Here is a 17,724-nt window from a genome sequence, read left to right as displayed (position 1 = left end):
ATTAAAGACCTATTTTAGCATTTTGCTTTATTTCAACTCTGTATTGTGTAGAATTTTATTGGTTAATGGCTAACATGACTGTGCAACCATCTTTTCAGGTTTATTATCCAGTCAGACATCACTTGGTTCAGCATATGGTTAGTGCCATGCAGAGACTGGGCTTCACTCCCAGTGTTACAATAGAGCAAAGAAAATTAGCTGTGGACCTTGCTGAAGTAGTTATTAAGTGGGAATTGCAAAGAATTAAAGACCAGCAGGTAGGTAGTTTAAATAAACTGGTAAAGATTGAAATGTTACACAGTTAAATGATTTTTTAACATGCACATTGCTGATATTTCAGCCAGATTCAGATATGGATTCAGGTGCAAGTGGAGATGGAGCAAGTTCTGCCTCATCTGCTGTTAAAAGAGGATTGTCTGTGGATTCTGGCCAAGAAGTAAAACGATTCAGGACTGCTACAGGAGCAATAAGTGCTGTAAGGAAAAATGAGTTTTTGTTCAAATACTCTGAAATTATAACCTAAACAATTTAGTGTAATTATTTATTCCACCTTAACTCGCAAGTTTTAACTCCCTGAATTAAAAGTTACAGTTTTGGAATATATTTTAAATCTATTCTGCTTGTTGTTATCCTTCAATGTTTCTTACGGTTTTTGTGTTCTGTATACATGCAGGTATTTGGACGTAGCCAGTCCTTGCCAGGAGCTGATGCACTGCTTTCCAAGCCAATTGACAAGCAGCATACAGATACAGTTGTGAATTTCTTGATTAGAATTGCTTGCCAGGTAGTGTGTTTATTCTGATATGCAAATACCAATGTGGCGTTAGCAGCCAAACCCTAGCCCCCTTTTTTCATAAGAGTCCTTTTATGCTTGTATTTATTCTAGTGTTTGTGTACTTTCTTTTGTGAAAGGTGAGAAACTTTATGTGAAATTGTACTAAAAGTAAAAAATGTTACTATTTTAAGGAGGAAAGAATTGTGATAAGCAGTCTCTGCATATTTTTAATTTCACAAATGATGGGTATTATTCATCAGAGGTATGCTTATTGTTGGCGTTGTACGTTTATAGCTTGATGCAGGGAGCGTGCACTTTGAACTTAACTCTTTAAATGTGAACAGTTGCAATCCAGAATTTGAAATTGAAGGAGTCTCCAATTTACTGTGCTGTTGATCAATTCTAGCATTTTGTTTGTTCTTTATGTTCTCTTCTCAAGCAAGTCCTATATTAGGAGTGACAGGATTGAAAATAAATGTGACTAGTAGCATTTGGCTGGAGCCAGGCAAAGACTTCAGAAAGTTCCCATAAATGCTTTGTCTTTATATATTTCCCTGATGCTGCAAAGTATGCTTGTTCTGTTGCTTAGATTTAATGGCAAGAATATTTTACCCATATAAAATACTTTAACTGAACAGTATTTAGAGAGTTTAATAAGGAAAGTCTATGTAAGTTATTTATCTAAGGATTTGTGATTGTATTTTCAAGATCAAACACATGGAATTACTTGTTTTCATGCAGCACGTGGAACTAAAGCTTTTCACCAAATTTTGTTCAGAATGAGTCTTCTTAGAGTGGGGAAAATTAGTTAGGTGTAGCTCAAGGCTGACAAATTTTATGTCTTCTGCTTCTGCAACAGGCATAGCTGGTAAGTGATACGGGATTTTATACACACAGTCCATTGCACAGAATAGACATGCTCTTGAAGTATAAAGATGAATTAAGAGTAAGGTATGGATACTTTGCAAATGGAAAATGTTAACCATCCTGAACATGTTTAACAAAGTATGGGATTAAGCTTTTTTAAATATACCTTTGATGGGTGATTTAAGGTAATCAGCTAGCCGTTTAGACACCAGTTCTGATGTTTACTATTAGTTGTCAGCTTCTTATGCAGTTAAATGCTCTGTGACTGTACTGATAAAACTACTTAAGCTCATCCATTTCAGAAATAAGAAATTATATGCTTGCTTGCAATGCATGATAAATTAATGAGTTGGTTACAAAAGGGTGTCATTTTGTTAACTCTGATTAATTGCTAGGTAAATGACAACTCAAACACTGCTGGATCTCCTGGGGAATTGCTGTCTCGCCGCTGTGTCAACCTTCTGAAGACAGCTTTACGACCGGATATGTGGCCAAAATCAGAGCTGAAGTTGCAGTGGTTTGATAAGCTGCTAATGACTGTGGTAGGTAACATTCTAGTCCTGTAGGTCTTTAGGTTTCACTAGCATATATGTTGATTGAATAGTAGCAATAGCTGATTTTTACAGTCTTACTCTTTTCTTCTTTGTAGTGAAATACATAAATTGTTAAGTATGTGAATTACTTGGTTGGTTTTTGTTAACAGGAAGTTTTACAGATTAAGAGTGATTTTACTGGTTCCTACTTTTCTAGCTACATTATGGTAATATGAAGTTCACTGAAAGGTTAGTTTCCTGTATTTGATGATACAGCATATTTTGACTATCATCTGTATGCTGTTTGTGTGCTATTTGCCATGTAATAAGTTTCTCTAAACCTGTTTTATTTGTTTCATGCTATTTAATAGGCTAGTAACTCTTCATTGCTTAAAATTTTTAGGAGCTCTCTTCGACAGAAACTTTTTTGTTTCTTTGAATGAAAGTGCAATATATCCTTCTTTTGGAGATTTTAAAATGTCTATGTGAGAGTTTGAGGAGGGCCATTTTTCCCAGATGTTGATTTACATGTGCTATACTGTTGTGTTTATGGATATAGTCATTGAAAGGTGAAGTATCTAATTCCATCCTCAGGAAGATGGACGTTGTTGGTGTTTACTTAATACAGGATATGAGCCATCTGGAATGGAAATTTTGTGTCTTAATTTTGTGTTATGTGGCATCAATTGTACAAGAGGTTCAGAAAAAGGGATAAGGCTTCAGCAGCAAACAGAAAATTTACAATGATAATCCTGTAGGTTTACAAAGATATGTCCAGGAATCATAGAATCATAAAACAGTTAGGGTTGGAAAGGACCTTACGATCATCTAGTTCCAACCCCCCTGCCATGGGCAGGGACACCTCACGCTAACCCATCTCACCCAAGGCTCTGTCCAGCTTGGCCTTGAACATGGAGAATTCACAACTTCCTTGGACGACCTGTTCCAGCACCTTGTCACCCTCGCAGAGAAGAGCTTCTTCCTTCTATCTAACCTGAACTTTCCCTGTTTAAGTTTGAATGTGTTAAACCTTGTCCTGTCACTACAGTCCCTGATGAAGAGTCTGTATTCAACATCCTTGTAGGCCCCTTTCAGGTACTGGAAGGCCTCCATGAGGTCTCCACGCAGCCTTCTCTTCTCCAGGCTGAAGAGCCCCAGCTTTCTCAGCCTGTCTTCATACGGGAGGTGCTGCAGCCCCTTGATCATCCTTGTGGACTTGTTCCACCAGCTCCATGTCCTTCTTATGTTGAGGACACCAGAACTACAAACAGTACTCCAAGTGAGGTCTCAGAAGAGCAGAGTAGAGGGGCAGGATCGCCTCCTTCGACCTACTGGTCATGCTTTTTATTTTTATTAATTATTACTGTAATCACAAATTTTTATATATTCTTATTGATTTATATATTATGGTTTATTTAGATATATTATGAATTATTACTATGAATATTTTATTTTCATTAATTTTTTGTTTAGTTCCAACAACCCCTTTTCTAACTGTTGAGCTATGACTTATTATAGAATATGCTGGTTTATCTCTTCACTGAAGGCTGTCTCTGAACAATGTTGACAAGGAGATAAAACATAATCCTCTGTTGAAAGGATTTCTAACCAGCAAGGTTGCAAGCAAATTTCAGATCTGAGGATCACAAAAGACACCAGAAGGAACATACACCTGTAAATGCTTTTTATGGCTAAAGATTTTATAGTGCCTTGTATTTTATTGCATGACTTAGACAGACAATTGATGTAAAACATCACTAGCATAGGAACCTCAGCCTTATTACAGGGTTTCAACAGATCTGAGCTGGATTTCCTATACTGTGTAATACTTCTGTGATTTCCCTCACTCACTGCCTTTCTGTATGTGTTCTGTTTAGGAGCAACCCAATCAGGCCAATTTTGCCAACATTTGCACTGGCTTGGAGGTCTTAAGCTTTCTGTTAACTGTACTGCAGCCCCCTGCTATCCTTAACAGCTTCAAACCCCTGCAACGAGGTGTAGCAGCATGTATGACTTGTGGGAACACCAAGGTTTTGAGAGCAGTTCACAGTTTGCTTTCTCGCCTAATGGGTATTTTCCCTACGGAACCAAGTATGTGGTATTTTCTTCCTCCCTTTATCCTTTACTGCTGCATAACTTAAGTGATTAAGGGTTGTGTGAAGACACTCCTTGGAATGTGCTAATATTATGTTTTATGATTCCTGCATTTAATAGTCTGTTTTAGCTTGTACTTTCAACCTCTGTTTAAAAAAAAAAAGTTGAAATAAGTAATCATGTGGAATACATTATTATCCATTGGCATAAAAACTTAATAACCTGTGGCCGTCATAACTTTAGTTCAAGAAATCCATAAATTTAATGCATTTTTGCAATTATAGTATTTCAGCTTCAGAAGTGCAATTTTTTAGTTGTTAAACTGCTGTTTTGCTGAAGCAAAGAAGGGAGAGAGTGCATGGGAAAGAAAGACAATAGGTAATATGCTGTGTCTTAATAGGAACTAATTTAGATAATGTTCTTTAAAAAAAATCAGTTATCTTAGACTTCTCATCAAAATTAATTATTTAGAGTGGTACACTAGAAGACGTTGGTTGTATAATAAAGAGGTTTATATAAATGAGGGTTGTGCTTGTTCTACTGTGGTTTGTCAGCAACCTAAACTTTCAGTGATGGTATAGATAGATGACTGTGAGTTCTCAGTGTAACTGTTACTTGCCTCTTCTGGGCTTATGTTACCAAAAATAAACACAACTCTTCAAACTCTGCAGGTACCTCAAGTGTAGCTTCAAAGTATGAAGAGCTAGAGTGCCTTTATGCTGCAGTTGGAAAGGTTATTTATGAAGGACTTACTAATTATGAAAAAGCCACTAATGCTAACCCTTCTCAGCTCTTCGGTAAGTTAAATTTCCCACATCTCTAGCAGATATCTGTACAGTGTCTGTTCAGGAGTGTAATGTTTGTCTTTTGACAAACATTATGAGCTTTTGTTTTCCGTAAGGGAATTGAAATCTGATTTTATGCAGTGGAAAAGCTGTGGGAAGCATTTTGAGCTAACTTGAGAGATGAGCTTGTGATGTCTGTCATCTGTGAAGAAAGGGACTGAGGAGTTCATTGCATTCTGTCTTCTCCCGGTAGCTGACTTGAGAGCAATTATTGGAAGTGGAGAGCTGCAGGTGGAAGCCTCCTGTATTAAAAGTGTATAGGAAAAAGGTGCAGCGTTCAGATTAACCAAAGTTACTGGAAACTTGTTGCATGGAAAAAAAAAAATCCTGCAGGTAGTTCTCTGGGATAGAGTATTTCAAGGAATCTGTGTGAACATTCTTACATGATACTATCATATTTTATTTTTCAGTTGTTTTTAAAACCTCGTTTATCAGCTGACTTAAATTGTATATGAAAAATTATGTATTTATAGATCTTAAATTCTAAGTAAGAAATTACAGAAATACTATTTTTTCTTGAGAGAGCAAATCTGAAGTTTATCATATACCATTCTAAAGAGCTGAAATTTTCTTTTTTTGTTCTTTATACTTACTTAACTGGTAGAGAACTCAGCTACATAATACAATGACAAAGATATATTGGAACAATACAGGTTGGCCCAGAGCTAGTTGTGTTGGTAATACAGACCTGAAATTGCACAGTTTTGGAAAACTTGCTGATTTAAATGGCAAATGTCCTTCACTGTTTTACTCTGTGGTCTGTGTAGATAGTTGTAATTTCGCTTTGGGAATTGCCTATTTGTCAGATGTCAGGATGTGCCTTACAGCAAACTAACCAAGAAAGATGTTCTGTAGATTCTGTCCAGAGCTCACTTAAAAGCAGCACTACAATCTGACCGTTGAAGGTGGGGCATAGCTTGTTAATTATATGTTTAAGAGGCTGAACATTGTATACCAGTCACATCTGAGCTTGGAAAGAAATCAAAACTCTCAAAGCAGTCATTCAATGAACAAAGCTACACTTCTGTTAAAAATTGGTGTAGGCTTTTGTTGCACTATGAAGTTGCAGTAGGGCAAGAGGCAGCTGTAGATTTTTGAGGTTACAGTTTCATAGGATATATGTATTTTAAAGCTTAGATATTGCTGGAACTGATGGCTTTGCGTGAATACGGAGCAGCTTATGTTAGGATAGGCATTGTTAACAACTATGTGCAATTTGAAGGGACTGTGATCTTTAGGCATAGTGCATTCATGAACTGTGCCAGATTCTGCTGATTCTGCAGTTAACTTTTTCAATGTACAGTATCTGATTTGTGGAATTTTATACAGTTTCTAGATTAGAAACCCGAGATTGTGTAATTTTTTTGAGTTATTTTTAAGGACTAAACCTGGGCCTATTAATGTAAAAGCTTTTTGCAAGTTTTTGCTACTAGAACATATGTGCAACATTAGGAGTAGTTTCATTTTGCTTGGTTAACTATGCATATAATATTTCTTTTATATATATATATTTTAGGGTCTTGGGGAAGTATCTGCTCTCCATTCCCCCCTTTCTATCCTCCCTTTCTCCCCCTTGTCCTCCATATATACAGAACTTTCACATATTTGGTTAATGCAAAAATTACTTGTTAGTTTTAGACTAGGGACTGAAGTTGAGATTGAAGTTTTTCTTTAAACCTATCCAGATTTCTCATGTTTATGACTTGGGTAGTCCCGTGCTGCTTTCATGGCAGGACAAAATACAGCTAGAACATCTTCCTGTGTTCTTTGATAGAACGAAAACATATATATTGAAAACCTATATCTTAACTTTGGTCACGCTGAATGAAAGTTTTATTTCCTTAAGTACTGTTTTTCTCTGTAGGTACTTTAATGATTCTGAAGTCTGCATGCAGTAACAATCCCAGCTATATTGACAGATTGATTTCAGTTTTTATGCGATCTCTGCAGAAGATGGTCAGGGAACACTTAAACCCACAGGCTACAGCAGGAACAGCAGAAGCAAATACAGGTATGATGGTATTTAGACTAAGGATGTTAATGATTAGAAATGTTGTATTAACCTTTAGGATGTATTAACATAGTAAAGGAGTTCAGATGGTTTTGTGTCCATTGTTACATGTTGAAAAATACGTCAGCATTAGTGAGAAATACTACTTAAGTATTGAAGAATGGAAGAAATGCACTAGGAGTTCCTGTTACCTGGTTAATGTGTGAATTTCGGTGTTAACCCAGACACTTCAGTGAATGGTTAGTGAATATATAGAAATATTGAAATATAGCAATACTCAAATTCTGTAAGATTTTTGAGGGGAGAGGGGCTGAATTTTTTTGGTCTGTGCTTTCACTTTTTTATTTTCACTCCTCCCTGTTTGGTAACAATGGAACAACTGTGAAATTAACTTGTGTGAGCTGACGCTTTAGTTTTTATCTTGAAAATAGCATCTTTTTAATTCTGGACAATTCTGTCTGTCATCAAATGAATGAGGTCATGAGTCATAGAAAAAATCAGATGTTCTTGTAGAAGACGATTCAGAGCTAGTAAAGAGCACTTTGGTTTATTAATGAATAAGCTGCTGAAGGAAAGACTTTGTAAGAATTGCTGCTGTTAGAGTCCCAGCCCGTATTTTAATTAGATAAGTGAGAACCTGGCAGGTTTTATTAACACCAAGAAGCAATTGGAAAATTATTAAACTTGACAGATAAGCAAGTCAGGAAATTAACGGAACAGAATAGGTGTGCTGCATCATAGAGTATTTCTTTCACAAGTTTAATTGCAGTTTTTCAGTACTGGGGTTCTGTAATTTACCAAAATGAAACCACACAGGCTTGCCTTTAGGATTGTGAATGAATGGATTTGAGGTGGTTTTTTGAAGGAGTGTGAGTTATTTATGAATGGAAAGTAGTAATTCTGAAACATTATTTCCAGGGATCTATTTCCAGATATTGTCATTACTATTTTTAAAATTACAGTAGCTCATCTTGAGAGTATTTTATTAGGTGTTTTATAGGAGTATACCCAATTCTAATCCTTTATTTGCATCCATAGCAGGTACAAGTGAGCTAGTAATGCTAAGCCTGGATCTCGTGAAAACTCGCCTGGCTGTGATGAGCATGGAAATGAGGAAAAATTTTATACAAGCTATTCTAACATCTCTCATTGAAAAATCTACTGATGCCAAAATTCTTCGTGCAGTGGTAAAAATAGTGGAAGAGTGGGTGAAAACAATTCCCCGATGGCAGCTAATCAGGTAAATTAAGACTATAGAAATCATTATTGCTCTCAAATGCTACGTAATTGTAAGTCAGTGTTATAATTTTCAGGTTTTGACAGTGAGGTTTGTAAAGGATCTGTTATATATGTTAAGATGCCCTTCATGAGGTTTGGAATATTTTGCATCCACTGTGGAAGTAAATGGAGTGAAAGATGCCTAGCTTTTTAGGCTTATATTCAGTGTGTGATCTGAAGTGCCGTTTTGCTAAGAACTTGTTTCAAAGTAAAAGTTTTAAACTCTTTCACATTAACTAGGATAGGTTCTTCAGGAGGAGAATGACTAATGCTGGTTTAAATCATGTTATTTCTCTAACGTTTTGTGGCCTCCTCAATTTGCTGTATTTTCTGTTAGAGTTGAGTACTTGAGAGTCTAGTGCTCTATAAAAGGACGTGCACTTTTAAAAATTGAAGTTAGATTTTTGTAATCATTGAACAACTCGAGCCTGGTTTTAGTCACGATTTTAAAACTCTGTAGCATATATTAGAAGGGTAAATGCTTGAGTTATTTTTCAAGAACTATGACCTTCTACCAAGCTGTTTTTCAGTACTTTAGAAGTAAAAGAGTGACATAAAGGATGGCTGAGGTGTACTTTGAATGTGCCGGTACTCTGCATGTTTTAAGATGAAGTGACAAAATTAATCATGTCTTCTTTTAACACAGACACCTACTCTCCGGGAGAAGTCCATTTTACTAGTGAAAATGATGACTTACATTGAAAAGCGTTTTCCAGAAGACCTTGAATTAAATGCCCAGTTTTTAGACCTTGTTAACTATGTCTATAGGTAATTACAGCAATTAATCATTTATTGCAACTTATTGGTTCATAATTTGTATCATATATGACCTTTATAACATAGCATCAATCTTTTAGGTTTGAGTTAAGTGATTAGTATTTTTTTTCTTTTTTCCTAAAATGCAAAATCATTTGATTTCACTGTGACCACAGAATGTGTTTAAAAGACAGTTTGAAAATGGAAGTTCTTTGAAAGGATTTCTGTTTTGACTCCACTAAAATATTCCCACTGTCACAACCTAGTCCTTTCCCAAGACAACCGGGTGTCTTCGTAGCTGGTTGCATTCTAAACATTATGGTGATAGCTGAAATCTCTCTTTTCACATCCATATGGTATAAAGATTTGGGTTTTTTTTTTGTCAAAAATTTGTTGTACATTGCACTTGCAGGAGAGTTACTTTGCTAGAGCTAAACTGGCAGGATTTGAAATGCAATGAAATAATTAATTATCAACAAGTGCCAGGGATTTAATTTTGTGCTGATGATTCACATTATTTTGAATCACTCTTTGCTGCTGTTCTGTTTGCTGGGTAATTGTGCAAACCCCTAGTGTGGACATGGTGATCAGAAGTTTGTTATCAATGAATATCATGTGTCATTTCAAACAGGATACAGATGTGGCTGAAAGTGTTTCATAATTATAATACAGTTTTATCCTGAAAGAGTTTTTATCATAGTTCTAGGGTAGTTTTCTAGGAAGCAGCAGTATTTTCATTGCTGTGTCTTTCAAAATGCCACACCTGTATGTCTGCAACACCATGTGGGCTCCTACAGAGTATCACCTCTATTGATTTTTAGTATTTCATCTGCAAAACATAGAAGGTTTCTCTTTGTAATGTCTCTGTCATATCATCTTTATCATTTTAGGGATGAGAATCTTTCTGGCAGTGAACTTACTGCTAAACTGGAGCCAGCGTTTCTCTCGGGTTTGCGTTGTGCCCAGCCACTCATCCGAGCCAAATTTTTTGAGGTCTTTGACAATTCCATGAAGCGGCGTGTTTATGAGCGCCTCCTTTATGTGACCTGTTCTCAAAACTGGGAAGCAATGGGAAACCACTTTTGGATCAAACAGTGCATCGAGGTGGGGAAATTATTTGCGTTGGTAATATAATTTGAGAAGTATGTTTTATTCCTTATTTTTCTTGGTTGGGTGTAAAAGCATTATGCAGCATTGCTTGTGGTATGTATTATCTGTATCAAAGCTAAAAATATTAAGTCTACTGCCTCAGATACTTCCTGTGGTGCTTAAAAATAAACACAATGTCTAGACCATGAAATGGTGATACTTTTAAAGTGGCTTTATTATCGACCTTTAAAATCTATTTTCTCTGTGAAAAGAGTAATGACCAGGTTAATACTTCTTTAAGAAAACCCATCTCTTAAATGGTGGCATTTATAAAAAAAAATAAAAGAATTGTCATAGTAGATGTTTTCAAGAAAACTGTTAAGGCCAGAGAGTCTGTTCTGGTGATACGATAACTGTTAGGTGGGATTAGCACTGAAACGGAATTGCGCTTTGATTTGGTTTATTTAAAACAAGATGCGGCCAAACTGCCTTTTTATTTTTATTTTTGGAACAGTTTGCATGTTAAAGCATGGGCTTAAAGTGACTGTGAGGATAACCTTGTACTCTTAAAGGTATTAGAGCTCCTTCCAGACAGATAAAGAACAGCATTGCTTGATTTTTTTTTTACCCCCTTACCTGTTTTTGGGAGCACTTCCATGTTAATGGTGAGAGTCTATATACGTTAGCTGATTTGAGGGCACTAAATATACATGTCAAAAAGCACAAAATACGTAATTTAGGCATAAAAGGTTCCTATTTCTTCAGCATTTTCAGGAGAGGCTTGAAAAATGTTCTTGAAAGTACAGTCGTGAACTTCGAAGTGGAGGCAAAACGTAATGAGTTTAAGATGAAAATATCTTAATGTATTTAATGAATAAAGGTAATAAATAGGCTTTAAACATTATAGCAACTTTTATCTTGTTGATATTAAATTGTAGTAATGTTTTCCTTGAAATAATACAGTAAAACATATATTTGCTTTTGAATGTCTTAGCTCCTGTTAGCAGTGTGTGAGAGGAATACTACAATTGGGACAAGCTGTCAGGGTGCTATGCTGCCCTCCATCACCAATGTTATCAACCTTGCTGACAGTCACGATAGAGCAGCATTTGCCATGGTAACTCATGTCAAACAAGAGCCTCGTGAAAGAGAAAACAGTGAATCCAAAGAAGAGGTAACTTAGACAAAATACTGTAGACAGATCTTATTTATGTAATATTGCTCGCCATAGTTTCTCATTGTGTAAGTTTGGAGAATATGACTTGAAGATGACGTGCACAGATTGTGCAGTGTATCTTGTGTTTAATACACTGTGTTTTAACCATGCATGGGTTTCTCAGAACTTGCACTCATTTGTTTAGCCTTTTCTTTACCATAGTACTCTAGCAGTTACATATTTGAACCTAAAGAACAAGCAGAAACAGTGAGACCTGAAATAAGTTGTTTGGAAGGGCATTTTATATTTGTATGGGGGGAAAAAGCAGAAGTACATAGAAAATGTCAGCATGCTTTGTGTTGTTTGCTTCTGCATAGGATGTTGAAATAGACATTGAATTGGCTCCAGGAGATCAGACCAGTACACCTAAAACTAAGGAACTTTCTGAGAAGGACATCGGCAATCAGCTGCACATGTTGACCAACCGGCATGACAAATTCCTTGACTCTCTTCGAGAAGTGAAGGTTGGTACGGGTTGTCGGCTTCCTGACAAATCCCTTTAATACTGAAATCTTCAGCCTGACCTGACATGCCTTTTTTTCCCCTTATCTGACATTTCTGTTTTTTTTTAGCTGACTTTATTTTTAATGTAGGCATCTCTTATAAGCTGATGTAATTTCTTGTGTAGAATAAAAAATTCTTAAGTCTTCACTTAATTGCTAGTTTTTACTTTATTACTTTTCTACAAAGTTAAATTGCATCCTTCTCCACCTGTAAGTATATTTTAACTGTTCAGTTAAGAAAACAGTGGTGGCAAAGACAGGGTATAGGATCAGAAAAGTGTATCAGCATCTTATGTTTAAATAATTTCAAAGAAACTAATTTTAGCTGACAGCTATGTTGAAATAGTACTGCCATAACAGCTCTATCCAATTAACTTTACCAGTCATCAACTTCTTTCCTTTTTCCTTCTATTTTTTTTTATTAATAGTAAGAGTAATGAATCAGAGCCTTGATCAACATGAAAATAGGATTAAGTTCTTGCTACAGTAATCTGTATCACTGAAGGAAATGTCTTTTTGATGCATTGGTTGGAAAAGGCATTTGCTTTACTGCTTAAACAACTGTATAACTGCGTACTACTTTTTTCTATAAATTGTATTTTTCTCATTTGTATCCATTTCTTTCTCTTTGTTCCTAGACTGGAGCGTTGCTGAGTGCCTTTGTCCAGTTATGTCATATTTCCACACCGTTAGCAGAGAAGACTTGGATACAGCTTTTTTCTCGACTTTGGAAAATCTTGTCTGACAGACAACAACATGTGAGTATCTCTCTCTTCACTTATAAATTCCTCTTTGACTGGTGTTTCAAGAAAAAAAGTATTTGTATGATGGCATAGTGACTTGTTCACTTGCTTTGAGAAGTTTGCCATTCTTTGTGGCTAGTGAATCTTTTGAATGGAATAGGGTCCTTCAGCTTACAAAGAGGAATACCCTTATGAAATGACTGTTTCCTGTATTAATGTGATTTTAAATCGAAATTCTCTAATTGAAGAATCTGAATGAGCAAATAACTATTCTTATGTTTTTTGTTCTAGGCTCTAGCAGGTGAAATAAGCCCGTTCTTGTGCAGTGGTAGCCATCAAGTACAGCGAGATTGCCAGCCAAGTGCACTGAATTGCTTTGTGGAAGCAATGTCACAGTGTGTTCCTCCCATTCCCATCAGACCTTGTGTCCTGAAATACTTGGGTAAAACTCACAATCTCTGGTTTCGTTCTACACTGATGCTGGAACATCAAGCCTTTGAAAAAGGACTGAGTCTACAAATTAAGCCTAAGCAGACAACAGAATTTTATGAGCAGGAAAGCATAACTCCTCCTCAACAGGTAGTGTTATATTAATGGAAATACCTTATGAAATATGAAGAGAAACACACAATGACAGTATAGTACGATAGTATCACAGAATCATTTAACTTGGGAAAGACCCTTAAAGTTATTGAGTCCAGTCATAAACCTAACAATGCCAAGTCCACCACTAAAACATATCCCTAAGCACTACATCTACACAGCTTTTAAATATCTCCAGGGGTGGTGTCTCCACCACTTCAGCAGCCTGTTCCAAAGCTTGACATCGTTTTCACTGAGGAATGTTTTCCAGTCTAAACCTCCCCTGGCACAATTTGAGGCCTCTTTCTCTTGTCCTATTGCTTATTACTTTTGAAGAGAGAGCAACACCCACATTGCTACATCCTCCTTTCAGGTAGTTGTAGCGAGCAATAAGATCTCCCCTAAGACTCCTTTTCTCCTCTAACGAATTGCTACCCCCAAAAATGGAGTTCCCTGTAAACAGGTGCTGTTGTAGTCTGTCAGGTAGTTAAGATCTACCTGGGCATGTTTGCGATCAGCTGAGGAAGCTAAGTATTAGATTCTTTTTACATTAAAGACTGAGCTGTTGGCTTGTTAAACAATTTTGTTCTCTATGGTTTGATCTGATATATCAGGGAAGATCAGGAAGTATCAGTGTGCAAACTGTAGTGAAGCAATAGTGTTTTTTGGTCTTTTGAGGGTTTTTTGGTCTTGTAATGCAGTGGAGTTGTTCTCGGTACTTGGTCATTACTAGTTGCTTGTCTTCTAGAGTTTAAAAAGAGTTTATATGAACACTTCTCTGTTTACATATCTTTCTCAGTTTGCCTCAGTGTAGAACATACGGGTTTGCTATCTACTGTGCTTTATAAGAACAGCTTGACTATGGAGAAATGTGTGTGCTTAACATCCTAGGAAATACTGGATTCCCTTGCTGAGCTCTACTCTTTGTTACAAGAAGAGGATATGTGGGCAGGACTATGGCAGAAACGCTGTAAATTCCCAGAGACAGCAACAGCTATTGCCTATGAACAACATGGCTTTTTTGAACAGGTACACTCTTGATATTAAAAATGATTTGAGTACGTCTACTGTCAGGATGATTCTGGTCAGCAGGAAAATATTCTGCGTATTAATAAATAGCTTCAGTCTTCTAAAATGGAAAGTGCCACAGCTTCTCTACTGGCTAAAGTGGTAGTTTAATGTCATGTAATACCTAGATAAGGTGAGATTTTTGAGCACATCCATCAGGTTTTCATGACATTTGTAAAGCTGCCAAAAAATAACTATATTCAGAAATGAGTTAACACACATCACTCTTCACTTTCATCTATTTATTTATTTATTTAACTTAGAATTCATAGACATTTTATCATAACTTTTTTATAAGGAAAAGAATGTTGAGTTAATGTGTATATAGCAGTTGTAAAACATAAAATGGTTTGATCTCTATTTAGGCTCAGGAAACTTACGAAAAAGCAATGGAAAAGGCAAAGAAAGAACATGAACGGAACAATGCTTCTCCTTCAATCTTTCCTGAGTATCAGCTCTGGGAAGACCACTGGATTCGGTGAGACTTAAAAGCTAATGTAGAAGCATTTTTGCCCTGCAATAGAAGTAAAATACCCTGCTGGTTTAAAGCATTAGTTATGAGAATGAATTTAGCGCAGGATTTAGCTAAGATACAGGGGAAAGTGATATGCCTGGAGTGTTGTAAACACATAACATACTGTTGATAGAAACAGACTGGAGTTAAAGTTTGCTTTTCCTTTTTACAATGGTTGTTCTGGGAGACACAAAATGCAGCTCTTCCCACTTCACAGATTTCTGTGTTATAACTGGTAATAAATAAATAATTAAAAAAACCATCCTATCTGGATGAAACTTTTGCAGTGGTTGCAGAGCTGTTCATAGACAAACAAATATGCAGATAATATTCTGATACACAACATTTACAGTCACTTTTATGGAAGGTTTTGGTAAGCAAATTGACAATAGTTCTGATTTTCTTAGTTGCTCAAAAGAACTGAACCAATGGGAACCTCTGACAGAATATGGCCAGTCAAAAGGTCATATCAATCCTTACCTCGTACTGGAGTGTGCATGGAGAGTCTCAAACTGGACTGCTATGAAGGAGGCTTTGGTGCAGGTGAGTGTAGGCTTTCTGTGCTAATGTTTCATTTATTTCTTCATTTTACTGATTGCATTTCTGATAAGTCAGCACTACAGTTCATTTCACAGACACGGTGAACTGCTCTTGGGAAGTTTTCTTTGATATCCCAGCTCACAGCTGGGTATTTTGGCAATGAAGCATGTTATTTCAACAGACAAACTTGGTTCCTTTTTTTTATCTGTTTATAAAGCTGCAATGTATGTAAGTAATGTGGCCAGGGCAGGTGAAAGGCAAGGTGCATAGTCATGCATCATTGAAAAGGAACAAATGCCTTTCAGAGTGTGTGCCATCAGAGATATGTGGAGAAACTTAAAATGGAACCCTTGCAAGTATATGGTATTATTTAAAATAATACAGTGTTGGAGAGGGACAACTTTTTGTATTTTACACCTTTACAGGAACAAATATTCATTTTGTAAAATGGAATAAAGTATGCAAATACATCTGTTATCATCTCCCTGCCTGTGGACAACACAACCATATGTCCAGGTTTAAAAGAGCAAAAAGCTATTGCCCCTGGTTTTGTTTCTTTTAGTACCTGAAAGGCAAAGCCAAAGCTTTCTCAACTTCTACTGCCCAAGCGTAAAACCACTAAACATAATTTGTTGTATTCATCTCCACTACACATGAAGGGGTATTAAAATATGTATGAAAATGTGACAGTTTAGGACTTGTCAGTTAGGTTTGGTTTACATTAAATACTTTAGTGTATCTGAGGAATATTTGTACAGCTGCATTTCAGGATCTGTGTTAAAAAAAAATCCCTGAAAATGCAACACGAAATCTCAGGTTTGGTGTTTACTGGATGAGGCTTGTGTACACTGCAGATTATACCAGTGGTTATTAGTGTTTTGATGAAGACAGTGAGAAATTTAAAGTTGTTTTCATGTGGTGGGAAATGTATTACGATTACTTACTTGGCACATGCTGGTTTTCTTGTTCCTTAGGCCTTATAGTCTTGCTTAGCAGAGGCATAGTAGAAGGTTTTTGTTCTTTCAGTAGCTATGCTTTTCTGTAGTGCCTGGGGATTGCTTTCTTTATGTGTCTTCTTTTGCTTTCTTTGTAAGTACTGAAATACTTTATTACAGCAAATTAGCTAATTAGATTTCTAGCTTTATTCTCACTTTGAGTCTACTTTAATTCCATTCAATATAGGACTCATTTTATTTTGCAATATATCCATTACATATAATATTAAAATATCTTGGGAGCACCAGAGGTTGGAGCCAGTGTGGTCAAAACTGGAAAGCAAAGATCTAATGAGAGATGAGGGACAAGAAGACTGGATAAGGAGCCTCAGGCAATGAGCCTGAGATTGGGAATCAATGAGATGAGTATGGGGTGAGGATGAAGAAGGCTGGGGAAGCAGAAATCGGACTAGGAGTGGCAGGGATAACTGGGTAAATAGACTGAAGCAAGAAGCTGAAGTGCTTTCCTTTGGGAAGGTGTAAAGAACTTGATAGACAGGAGAGAGGCATTGAATATTGCAGGCTGTGTCAGGGATAGTGTTTGAGTTGATTGACACAAAGAGAGATGGGGATTGGATTTAAACGAGGACCATAGAATCATAGAATGGTTTGGGTTGGAAGGGACCTTAAAGATCACCTAGTTACAACCTCTGTGCCATGGCAGGGGCACCTTCCACTAGATCACCAAGGTTACAGAATAAATGTTTTTTTGGTGAATAAATACTTTTATTCTGTAAAAGTAGACCATAAAATAAATAGAATCATAATGAGTAAGCCCAAGGTCATACTTACCTTCTAGATGAGTGATGTTCAAATGCATTCCCCAACCAAATTTTTGTATGTATAATCTTTATGCTAGAAAGCATGCAAGTAAAAATACTGAGACCACTTATAAGAGAAAGTAGATTTTTGTGAAGTGACACTGTTTAAATCTGCAGTCTTCACTGAAAAAAGCTAAAAATCATTTTCATCTCCTCTCAAATTGTGACAATTTGTTTGAAGTAAATATCATAACAATTGTAGGGACTTATATATATGTATATGTTTGTGACAGAGTGCTGAGGTCTTGAGATAGCACTGCCAGTAGGAATTGTTTCCTTTAAATTCCTTATTTGATATTCTGAGGAATCAGAAAATTTGAGTTTGGAATTTTCTGATGTCCCAAGGTTTTTATGGAAGCTTAATGCCTCAATGATTGTGCTTTTATAGCTTAATGTCAAGTTTAGAGAACCATACAATAGCTTGAGTTGGAAGGGATTTCTGGATTGCATCTGCTCCATTGCTTCATTCAGAGCAGAGCCCAAGTAGATCAGGT

The 17,724-nt window shown here is 36.4% G+C and overlaps 1 protein-coding gene across 1 annotated transcript in view; it reads left to right on the top strand.

Annotated features, from left to right (window-relative positions):
• The window catches only part of TRRAP (transformation/transcription domain associated protein), a 98,523-nt gene that overhangs the window by 43,384 nt on the left and 37,415 nt on the right, over nucleotides 1-17,724 (top strand). The window contains 18 exon segments of the mRNA XM_057416996.1: nucleotides 99-257; nucleotides 341-475; nucleotides 674-784; nucleotides 2,038-2,184; nucleotides 4,053-4,266; nucleotides 4,941-5,066; nucleotides 6,979-7,125; nucleotides 8,164-8,334; nucleotides 8,337-8,365; nucleotides 9,050-9,171; nucleotides 10,050-10,263; nucleotides 11,243-11,422; nucleotides 11,782-11,928; nucleotides 12,606-12,725; nucleotides 13,002-13,289; nucleotides 14,184-14,321; nucleotides 14,726-14,838; nucleotides 15,282-15,417. Of these exon segments, the coding sequence (XP_057272979.1) occupies nucleotides 99-257; nucleotides 341-475; nucleotides 674-784; nucleotides 2,038-2,184; nucleotides 4,053-4,266; nucleotides 4,941-5,066; nucleotides 6,979-7,125; nucleotides 8,164-8,334; nucleotides 8,337-8,365; nucleotides 9,050-9,171; nucleotides 10,050-10,263; nucleotides 11,243-11,422; nucleotides 11,782-11,928; nucleotides 12,606-12,725; nucleotides 13,002-13,289; nucleotides 14,184-14,321; nucleotides 14,726-14,838; nucleotides 15,282-15,417 (2,697 nt within the window).

This window comes from Pezoporus wallicus, unplaced genomic scaffold (assembly GCF_028554395.1).
Source record: "Pezoporus wallicus isolate ANWC-B61680 ecotype Strahan unplaced genomic scaffold, APGP_CSIRO_Pwel_v1 scaffold_7392, whole genome shotgun sequence".
Lineage (NCBI taxonomy): Eukaryota > Metazoa > Chordata > Aves > Psittaciformes > Psittacidae > Pezoporus > Pezoporus wallicus.
The sequence above is the reverse complement of the archived record's forward strand: the minus strand, read 5'-3'. Positions and strand labels throughout refer to the sequence as shown.